Below are 12,286 nucleotides of genomic sequence, written 5' to 3'. Positions count from 1 at the left end.
CCATTGCAAGTACTTTGAAAATTTAAGAATTTATCGAAGTTCTAATTACCAAATGTTATTTGTATTTTCATAATTAAATTTACTATATAGGCAAAAATCGTTGTTAGTGAAATATAGCATATACTATGTATTGTAAAAGACTATTAAGCATGTACGATATAAGAAGAAAATGGTTAAAATTATTGAAAACAATTTTAACTGAAATGTGTCAAGGTTTAAAGCAAAATCTCAAACTAAATTTTTTGACTTTTAGATTTATTTTACATAAATTTCTCTTCATTCAACATCATTACTATAATTATTAATTGTAAATTATTTAAAAATTAAAATCTCCATAATTTCTTCTATTCAAAATTAGATTTCACGTATTATTATACAATAATGAATCTATACTAAAAGGATTTTGTCTGATACTTAAATTTTTCGGTGGTTCACTACTACTATTATTATCTTGCATTAAATTACTACCATCATCAGTTAAAACTGGTGATGAATCACGATCACCATCATTACATATAACATCATCACGATCATCTAAATTATTATTTCTATTATTAATATTATTATTATTTAAATTATGATTATTTATATTATTATTGTTATTATTATTACTGATATTACTATTATTATTGTTAATGTTATTTATATTATCTAAATGTCTATCATCAATATTATTACAACTACTATCTCTACCATCTCTATTACCATCAATGTCAATATCAATTTCACTTTTACAATAATTACTGATACCACTATTTGGACTATTGCTCAAATTGAAATTATTTAAATTTCCATTAATATTATTACTGCAACTATTTAAAAATGAACTTCTAAATGAAAAATCTTCTGGTTCATCATCATCAGAATCATCACCATCTCCGACAACATCAATTTGTATTTCATCATCATCAATATCAGATTCATTTAAATTTAATGTACCACGATGTTGTGCTAAATATTCAGCCTTAAGTGCATCTAAATCGACAGCAATACCTTTAGCACGTAATTTTCTTGCTTGACGTTCAATTGCTTTCGTTAATTTTTTACGTCGACGTGCCCTGTTCGATCAAATGGTTGGTGGGATAAGCAAAATATAGAAAAATAAAAATGATAATAATAATTATTAATATATTTACTTAGTTAGTAAATTTTAGTTAGTTTAATTTTCAATTTTAGCAATTTCATAGACACATTAAAATCTATAATAATTATTTAATTTGCAAAAGTAACTCCTAATTGCCAGTTAACAGCAAGCGACACTATTATAATTCATAAATAAAATTCTAAAATTTCGTGTAGTGCGAATTGCATCTTATGATATTTATTCTCAATTAGTACTCGTATTAACATATTTGAAATTTACCTTTCTTTCGCCTTTAATTCGTTAGGTGGTATTGGTTCACCAGAACAGGATTGAGGATGTGCATTATGTGCCGGTCTACCTGGACCCTTTTTTGTATGTTCCTTTTTTCTCCATTTCGCTCTTCTATTTTGAAACCATACCTGTAAATTAAAAAAATGGCGTTTTATTTTTTTATTACATATAAGTACGAGGTAATTTTTCGCTAATTTAACCCATTTGTTCTTATTGTACCTTTTCGAGTACATACAACACTTTTTCGAATATTTTGTTTGCTTTTTCAATTTTCTATATAAATAACGCAAAATATACGAAATACATATAGTACATATAGTCTTTCAAAAAAACGAGTGAGTTATTTTTAGAAACAGGATGTATCGAAGTCCCAAATGAAACTATTATCAATTTATCATGATTTTATTTCTAAAATTTGTAACTCTTTGAAAACATTTATACACAATCGTTAATAAAAGCTTGTTTTCCTATTTTGTTATCAAATTTTCATACACAATAAAAACCTAAAATAGAAATAAATATGTTAAAAAATGGCGGCGAGTAATTTCACGTTCTTTTTGGTTTTGTTTTTGCCACACTATGGTTATATGAAAAAAAAGTATTTGTAATAAAAAAGTCTCGTCAAAGATAATAGGTTTCGATTTTTCTCTTCTTATTCTAGTGCCATTTATTTTATGTTTGTATGTACTTCACATTATTTTCAATATCGAAAAGAATATTTCGACAGCACATTCACACAGAATTATGTATGAGTGTACATGTATATCGAAGACGTAAAAATGTTTGGTAAGAAATCTTGGAAAGGAGAAGAAATTCTATTTATTCACCATACTTTTGGTTATTCATTAAATATTAAACTTTTTCCTTTACTTTCGTGAACTTTACAATAAAACTTTGTACAAGTTTATATCTATATACACTCAAAAAAAAATAATTGTAATTTTTACTAAGTATTTGGTAAAAAACGCTGTACAATCATTTTTTGGTAATATTTACAATTTTTTTGTCAAATTTACCAAATTTTTCCACAATTTTGGTTATATTAACAAAAAAATTTGGTAAAAAAGTAAAAAAAACATGGTAAAATTATAATTTACGATTAGCTTAGTAAATTATGCAAAAAAAATTGGTAAAAATAAATTTTTTTTTGGTAAATGAAACAAATTTCTTAGTATAAACAACAAAAATTATTGGTAACGTACATACAAACGAATTTGTTAATTTCACAAAGTAATTTAGTAAAATATTACCATGTTTTTTTATTAGAGGAACAAAACTTTTGGTAAAATTTACAAATGAAATTGGTAAAAATTACTTACAAAATAATTTCTACCATATTTGCTTTTGTAAATTCCACTAATTTTATAAGTTTTACCATGTCTTTAAGTAGATTTTACAAAAGCTTGGTAAGTATTACAAAACAAATTCCTAATAATTTTTGGTAAAGTAACGGCTTGTTGTATCACGTCATTTCGTTGTTCGTTCGTCAAAGAGAAAGAAGTGTTTTATAACTTAATTATAAAAGTTTTAACTACAATAAAATTAAAAAATTTTTAGTTATAATAAAATTATAAAAAATAAAACAAAGTGAAATTAATTGCCTTATTTATTTACCAATAAGTCTACAAATAAAATTTGAGAAGAAAATTACAGTTTGGCAACAAATAAATGTAAGGTTATTGTTTGAATATATTTGGTGGTGGTATCAATTAAATATAATTTTAGGGACTGTATTTAACTTAAAAAAAACCGTGTTAATATTTGTGCTCAGATTTAGTTTAAAAATTTTAATGTGTTGTACGTAATCTAAAGTATTTAAAATGTTTACTATAGAATGTTTTAAATGTAGGAAGAATTTCGATAATTTAGTAATTTTTTTGCGTCATTTAAAAACTTTCCATTACTTAAATAAAAATAGTGATTATAAATGTATATTTAAATGAATATTTAAAAATTTTAAAAGGTCCATCATTGACTCACACAGAGCTTGAAGAAATCTGGAAAAAAACTAGCAATTATAGGTTGACACAAATATCCGCCATGACCTCAACTAATGACATTTTGAAAGAATGGTTACAGTACAAAAATCCATTGGGATATAAACTGGTAAGGAATCATATATAACAATATTTATTATTAGATACGTTATGTGATTGTATAATTTCTTATATTGCAGTTTGATATTGATTTTTTAAACTTGTTTCCCAATGCAAAAAATGCACTGTAAGATATTTCAAGTTTTCATTTGAAAATGAGAGAAATATTCACAGAGAGAATAAAAGATGAAAATTCAAAGGAACTAATCGAAGTTCTGCAAAATTACGAAAATTTTTCTGAAAGTAAGATTTAATTACATGACATAAAATTTAAACTTTACTCTAATACAATAAATTACACCTTAAACCGTAGTATTCAAATTTTTTAAATTGATTAACAAAATATTTACAATATTTCTATTTTAGATGGTATAACTCTCACAACGATGTATTTACTGCATAATATTGTCAGACCCTGTGGACAACTGTGGATAAAGGGAAAAAAAAATTTACCATTCGAGACTCACAAAATGCCTTCATAATTATAGGAAGGACAGCTCAAAACGTTGAAGATTTAATTCAAGAAAATATCAATCTCAAGATTCTATTCAACCTCTGCTGCTTGCTCAAGGTTGTATCTCTAATCCAGAGGCAATATTAGTTTACTTCGATGGAATAAGATACAAAATGTATTCCATAGCAAAAGCAGTAGATACATGTTTTAAAATTTTTTACATTTTTAATTTAAAATTTCCAATTCAAGCCAATTTATTTTGGAGCTTCGTCGCCAATTTTTTTTATGGAATATGTAACAACACTAATCATTCATCAGTTAATATTCTAATTGATGAAATAAATCAAAGTAGTATTACTGAAAAATAATATTTTAGCATTATGTAATATCTGCTATGATTTTTGTTAAAATTTTCTAAACTTTTTTTTTGTATAGTTTATTTAAAACGTTATTTTTAAACACGAAAATGTTTCCTTTTGATATTAACTTTATATAATTAACATTAAAAAAAATTGAAGTGAATTAAATGTCTAAATAAAAATTTAAAATAGAAAAACAATTTATTAACAAGTTTTTTTTAAGTAATTTCAGATTCCATAAGTATCATCTCAGTTAATATTAAATGAATTGGTAAATGAAAAGAAAACTGAAATAAAAAGACGATTCTTGCCATATCACTTTTACTTGTACGTTTGGTAATAATTACAATTTCCAGTTTTATTATTAGTATATATATTTGTGAAACTTACTAGTACCATTTCTTATTTTTACCAAAGCGTATTGGTAATAATTACCCTTCTCATTTGTTATTGTTACCATATGTACTTGTAAAATTTACCAATGCCATTTTTTATTTTTACCAAAGTATATTGGTAATTATTACCATTTGTTTTTGTCACTTTTACCATGAATGCTCGTCATTCCTACCATTTTTATTAGTATAAGTGTCAATTTTAAATTTTAAGACTTTTACCAAAATATTTGGTAAAAGATTTGTCGTTTTTACCAAATTTACTTGTTAGCACAAAAGTACCATGAAAAATAGTAGTTTATACTCAGTTTTTGGTAATTATTACTAAGTTTTTTTTTTGTGTGTAGATTATATGCATTTGTATTAAGAATAATATCGGTGTAAGGATATGGTTATTCTATTATTCCTCGAAGAAAGTATCATTTCCATAGGAATCAATATTTTATTTTATTCTATTCCTTCGTATATTTTCCGTTCATGGAGTACAGGAATTATATGTGTTAATGACTTTTAGTAAAGCAATCTTTGTTAGCATCAAATTAATATATAAAATTAGGAAAAAACATTTTTCCTTCAATAATCTTTAAAACAGGGAATAAAATTACAGTTCAATGCTACTACGTTTTCTTTTGGTGATTAAAGTTGTAGAAGAAATATTTATGCTAATTGTTAATTAAATTAGCGAACGGTGGTGTGCATGTGGTCTTGTTCTTTAAATTATTATTGAAGTTCAATACTTTTCAATTTGAGTATGTTATGATACTCCTACTTTGAACCGGAGCTTGTCCCAATTTCTAAAGTACTTAAAATTAATTTATGTACAAACGGTGTCTCTTAAACCCTAAAGAGTAAGTTTTTTATAAAGAATTAAATTTTTTGAAAATTATTTTCTTAGTACAAGAATATTCAAATTAAATTAAAGGAAGCAGCAGTCCGAAAATCACCAGGACTGTTGACAAATTTGTTTTTTGTTTTTGATTTCTTTAAACAGATTTTAAAAACGCACGAAAATTTTATTTTTCTTCTTGGTGTGGGAATTTAGAATTATTGAATGAAAATGAGGAAATTTCTTTTATAACCGACTATAAAAAATCTTAAACGTTCAGATTTAAAAAACTGAACTTATTCATATTTCAGTAAAGTGTTTCGACATAAATGTGTAGCAAACCAGAATGAAAAATATGTATTTTCACTTCACTGAGGAAATATCTGTTTAGAGGGTATCTGGTGGCAAATAAGTAATTAAATTAATTATTTCTATTGACTCTTAGCTGACCTCTATAGATTTGAAGAATATTTCCGTCGTTTTGCTGCGCTTTCGGTCAAAAACCTTACAAGTTTCCTCTGCTTATTATAAGCTATAAAAATAAATCGGTTTTTAAATAAAGTTGGGTTGGACCAATCAGTGTTCCCACTCGGAAAAAACAAAATGTATCCAATTTCGAGAAAAAAATGTATCCAACCTCGTAAAATAGCATTATTATAATAAGTCGTCTTATTTTGTACAAATTAGCCCATAATTAATATTAATTTGCTTTATTCCACAATATGAGTTTTGTTATTTATAGTAAATTCTTTAAGAAATCACATACAACTTCTATTATATTTTAAATGTGAAAATTAAGGTCAGAAAAAACATATGCATATATGCCTTCTGTAGTTGTTGAACTATGTTCTTGTATAAATTTTCTAAATTTGAATACAGGAAGAGGCAGTTAATAAAGTATGTATTTTTTTACTTTCTTGTAAAAAATTCGGAAACCTGCTTAGAATGGCCAGCAAATAACATTTATTGAAGATAAAGCAACTTCGCGATTTAATATTAGCAGCATTTTAACTGTTTTGTAATATTTATTTAGTGTTTGAAAAAAAATGTATCCATATTTCAGCAAAATTTTAAAATGTAGCCAATTTCGGCATTTTAGCAGATTTGAGTATCTTTGTATCCAAGCTCAAATTTAAAGCAAAAATGTATCCAAATGGATACAATTGTATCCAAGTGGGAACGCTGGGACCAATGGCTTGTAAAGTAGCGCTTTTCACTTTAACAAGTTTTGAAAACAATCAATTAAATTACTCTCATTCATATACTAGAAAATTTTGAAGACTGCATATATTTAGGATGAGCTATGTATGCAATCTTTGAAAAAAAATTTAAAGAGGTGTTAACATAATGTTAGAATAGAATTCAAGGATTAATTAAGTTGGTTAAGAAAAATAATTATATTTTTTGTTGACATGGCATTTCCCGTAAGATTTCTGTATTTATAGAAATTTAAAAATTCTTGCAGCTTCGGAAATATATGGTGCAAAAAATTCGAATATTACAAATTTTGAGAGGTTGACATAAATATCCTTTTAATAAAATAAACCTTTAAAAAGTGTCAGAAGCCAAAATTTCAAAAAATGGAATTTAGATAAAGATTAATTTTAACGTCCATTTTGTTTATTTGAAAATGAACTGTGCTATACCAAGGTAGAAGAAACTAGCCACTACCTTTCTTTGTTTGCAGAATTTAAAAAATATTTATGGTGTCGTAACAGTAAATAGTCAAGAATATTGGATTTTTATGTCTTTGAGAGGCAGTAACTTTAAGAGGGGCAGAGAAAGATAAAAATTTTTTTCAATAGTAATAAGTTATGAAATTTCAAACAAAAACTCAAAGCGAAGATATAAAATTTCATTTATCTTTAAGGGTGTAGAAAGAACGGACAGAATGATGGATGAACAGAGTGAAACTAATAAGCACTTTTTTACTTCTTTTTTGGTAGCACTTTTCCAAAAAAAACTGAATCGTACAAATGAACAACACTATTCGGCAAGAAATTATTTTTTTTGTAATAGGTGCTGAAATTAATGCATGAATAAATAAAATAATGCATAAAATATACTCGTATATTATGCAACCTCATGAAAAAAAATGCAAGCATTGTCCAAATTTGCGTATTTTGCGTTCTGATTCAAGTTTATTGAAAAGGAAAGTTTTATTAGCGTGTTCGAATCAAAATAATGTCGCCATGGAGAAGTACCAGGCATTTCGTTTATCAGAACAAAAAAATAGTCAAACCGATATGAAGAATTAGCGTTTTTAATTTATTCACTTCCAATTTCTTCATCCAATGAAGCCCAAACTTGTTTTGACATTGATGTATTCAATTAAATAATTGAAACATAAAAAACACATTAATAAACTTCGTAAATTAAATAACACATCTACATATTATGAACTTGTTGTATATATATGTATGTAGGTATAGAATAGTGCATTTGGACGTTTCTTCTATGGAATAAGTCATAAAAACAAGCAATAAAGCAAAACTCTCCAAATTAATTATTCCACCTCTTTTTATGTGAGTACACATTTAAATCTTTTACAAAAACAAAAGAACGTAATATCAACCTTCTTATTTAAAGTTATACTATAATAATCAAAGTAAAAAATATAAAAATTCCGAAGAAATAAATTAAATTTGAAAAATTTTTTTACATTAAAAATAAAAAAAATAAAAAATAAATTAAAATGCAATGCAACATAAAACAAAATTAAACAACTCCGCCCTCCAATAACACGTTCAACTAAAAGCAGAATACTTTTGTAGAGTTTTTTTGTGGTATGAGAAAAATACATAAACTTACATATACAACGAACAGCAAATAGATGTGCGTTTGTATAGACTATAGAGGAATTGAGTGTACATTATACACACATATGTACATAAAAAAAACTAAAAATACATTTTTTAATGCATATGTATGCATAATATGTATGTAGTCATAAATTTTATTTTTGATTTTAAATTCGTTTATAAATTGTAACACTCAATATAGTGAAAAAGGCGCCTTTTCTTGGTTCCGAAGGAGAGAGAAAATTATATACACGCACATGCACATGTACATTTATAACGACACCAAATTACTCAAAATAATAATAAAAAAAAATAAAAAGAACTCTCCATTCCGATTTCTTTATGATGAAACATAAAGGCACAGAAGAAACTAAAAAAAGAGAAAAGAACAGTTAGCAGAACATGGAAAAAAGAAAGGCAAAGCAAATAAAATAAGAAATGAAAAAATAGCAACAATATTATTATAAACGTCACGAAAAAGCAATAACGGCAACACCACAATAATTTTATTAAAGCAGCCATGCAAACTTCATCATAAATTTTTTTTTCTTTTCTGCTTTTCATGTTTATTTTCGGATTTCGTTATTTTACTGGGATTTTTCTTCTTTATTTTACAATCTTCATTTCAGACTCTTAAGTTCAAATACGTGTATGTTTACAGTATTTCATGTGAATGTGTTTTTACTCTTATGCATTGTAATATACAACATAATCACCGTTAACAATGGATGTTATAATTTGGAGTATTGCCAACACAATGCAGTTAAAGAAAATCTTCTAAAAATGTCATTGCCTTGAAAAAATCATATTGGATGTAAAGCAAAAATTTTCTTCAAACGCGAATTTAGTAATCCAGCAGAAAATTTACTGATGTAAACATAAAAATTTTTAATAATATATATACATTTACAACAAGCTTCTAAAAAAAGTACAAACAAGGAAAAAATCATGTTGAGTTTATATTATGATCTCAAATTAATGAGTGTTGTAATCAATAAAGTCAAAGTAAGATGATGCACCACAATAAATTTAACATCATAAGGAAAAGAGGAAATACAGATATGTTTAATCAAGTAGTGCCAAAAGTAAATATCCACATGAAAGATTAGAGATTAAAACTGAAGGTAATTTAAATAGAATTAGCAACTCTCAACAAGGAAAGAATGCAAATAAGCACATAATTCAAAGCCGGGATTACAATAATTATACCACTTAGATAACTAGCATGAATGTAAGTTCAATTATTTAATGACCCAGGAAGACAGAAACAATACTGAAATAAAGCTAAAGAGGAGCTACAAAAAAAAAAAGAAAGTTGTGATGAAAAAATACGGTCCTTGATCGGATTTTCTGTAAGTGTAAGTGATCGCCTAGACACTAAAGAGTTTAAAGAGAATCCTGCAGTAATAAACAACGTGTTTCCAAGCAAAATGTAAATTAAGCTTTTCATTTTGCCTACTCTACACTACGATACATTCGCCCTGCTTATTTTACATACATACATACATATATTAAAACCGCCGTACCATGTAAAAGTGATATAAAAAATATACACTATGTTAAATTATTAAATAAGGAGTTAGTGGCACAATAAGATAAAAATAAAGCTGTGGCAACATAAATAATAAAAAATTGTGGCAGCATGGTAAATATGTGAATATTATGTATTTGCTTTTTATTCTTTCATTTCCAATAAAACCTAATGGAATAGAAAAAAGTGGAGAATTTTGGAGAGACTGATAATGAACAGTGGAAACACGGTAATAAAATTGAATTGCGTTTTGAAAAGAGAAACAAAAGAAAAAAACAGTAATAAAAACCCCGACAGCTAAATGATTTGTTTTGGTTGGTTTTTTGTCTACCTCTTCTCTTTTATAAATAAATTAAATTCCAATATGAGCGTTTTTTAAGGCAATGCAAGTGAGAGAACACCATTTTTATACAGAATTTTCAATTAAATTATATAAAAACCATAAGAATGAAGGAGAAAGAAAGAAGAAGCTCTAAGAAAAGAAGGAAATAATGGCAAAAAGAGTAAAAATGTATGAATAATTTTTTCAAATGATTGTTGCTCTTAACATGGATCTTTTTGTTTTATACCTTGGCTTTGCTCATCTTTAGTTTTTTTCCAAGCCATTGCGTAACTGAGAATTTATATATTGAAAAAAGGACATTTTTTTTAAACGGTAATAAAAATTCTTTTAAAATTGTTTTTAAATAGTTTTTTTCTGGCATTGTGTCCGACATTTAATGATTACATGAAAATCTATTTGGAAAAAATGAAAAAGATAAAACAAAACTACGATAATAAGTAAATTAATGAAACACCTGCAACACGTGCGTGAACTTTAAAAGTCGCCATTAGTTTTTTTTTACGTTTATTGTAATAATGTTTTTTAGAATATTAATGTTTATATGTGTGTATTTTAATGTATATATGCGTGTATATAAAACTTTTTTAATGAATGTGTGAAATAAGTGTTCAAAGCAGCGCACTCAAGATTTTACTATATTCTTATAATTATAAGAATATACAGGAGGAAAATATTAAAGTGAAACATATCATATACATGCATACATACTGGTTATGGAAGTTTGGAAATTATTACCAATAATATTTTAATTGACAAATTTAAAAAAATATAAAAATTTTTAAGAAAAATAAAATTAAATAAAGAAGGTATAAGAAAAAATAGTAAAAAAGTAATGAATATGAAATCATAAAAGTTGAAGAAATTGTACTTGAGGGCAACAAAAACTGGCGCATTCATGGCCAACTTCTTACACCAAGGTGTTTTTATGACTTTGATAGTTCCATCCTACGTGTAGGAAAATGCTGGAATAATAAAGAAGGTACATACCAATATTTTCAATTTGAAAATTAAAACTATTGCTGGTTCAGTATTGAACGTTCAGTATTGATTGCAGGTTTAGAAATGAATATTGAAATAAAATATTAAAGTAACTTTTTGGTCGAAATTTTCAAAAAGTGCCTCTAATTTGAAGACTTGTAAATAACCTGAAACATACATATTATTATTTTGCTTTAGTTAAATTTCGTAAGTATATAACATGCATAGTTATTATTATATTCGGCATATTTTACACAAATGAACTCAAATTTGTTCTTGCATAAAAAAAAAGGATTTTTCTAAATATTTTGGATTTTTGCAGAATGGAAATTTATTTTAGGATCTTGTAATTGTAATATACAGGATGTTTCGCATAAGGTGGAAAATAATTTAAGAGATTGATTTTTTGATCAATTTCCAGTAATAAATTGAAATGAGGAGGGGGGATCTGCAGACGTTCTTGTTTTCGAGCTACAGCCAGTTGAAAAAAAATTCCGGACTTTTTCTGCATATAAATAAATACTTATAACTTCAGAACCATACAACATAGAGTTATCATTGGGAATTTTTTTCACAGGCGATTCATTGTTTTTTATTTTTAGTCTTACAATTAATTTGATTTGAGCCATAGTTTTCGAGATGCAGCTCGTCAAAATCCAAATTTTTCTTTTTTTCTTGAAATTTTTTTTACAAAACCCGAAATTTCTCAAAAATTTTTGTTATTATTATTTTTTTCTATTTTTCGATGCGCTACAATAAGGTCTAAAAGTTAACCCATGTAGCATTTTCATCTATTGCTCACAGATTTGCCAGTAAAACGTGTTAAATTGACACATTTGCAAAAAATGCAAAAAATGCATATTCCTGAATCCCTGAAATTATTTGGCACCATATGGGAAACAGTTACATTTTTATGTTCACTTATATACTAAAGCTTTGATACTTTCACTGTTAAAGTGAACCTAAACTTATTCTACTAAATATTATAATAATTTACAAAATAATTTGTGATTTTTAATTATTGAAATTTTTTTATGCGATTTTTAAAATATGGTATTCACACACACATAACATGATCTATAATCTAGTTTAACATATATCCAACTTCCAACTTCTAACAAATAATCACAA

The 12,286-nt window shown here is 26.0% G+C and overlaps 1 protein-coding gene across 1 annotated transcript in view; it reads right to left on the bottom strand.

The window, feature by feature from the left end:
• Positions 1-361: 361 nt before the first annotated feature.
• The window catches only part of LOC129618992 (homeobox protein unc-4-like), a 104,383-nt gene continuing 92,458 nt past the window's right edge, over positions 362-12,286 (bottom strand). Inside the window, exons 3-5 of the mRNA XM_055534039.1 lie at positions 1,364-1,503; positions 679-1,058; positions 362-534 (exon numbers count right to left, since the gene is read on the bottom strand). Coding sequence (XP_055390014.1) covers positions 362-534; positions 679-1,058; positions 1,364-1,503 — 693 coding nt within the window. The remainder of the gene's footprint in view (positions 535-678; positions 1,059-1,363; positions 1,504-12,286) is intronic.

The sequence above is a fragment of the Condylostylus longicornis genome, unplaced genomic scaffold (genome assembly GCF_029603195.1).
Source record: "Condylostylus longicornis isolate FDR11 unplaced genomic scaffold, ASM2960319v2 ptg000001l, whole genome shotgun sequence".
In the NCBI taxonomy this organism is placed as follows: domain Eukaryota; kingdom Metazoa; phylum Arthropoda; class Insecta; order Diptera; family Dolichopodidae; genus Condylostylus; species Condylostylus longicornis.
Note: the sequence above shows the minus strand (reverse complement) of the source record. Positions and strands in the feature narration are given on the sequence as shown.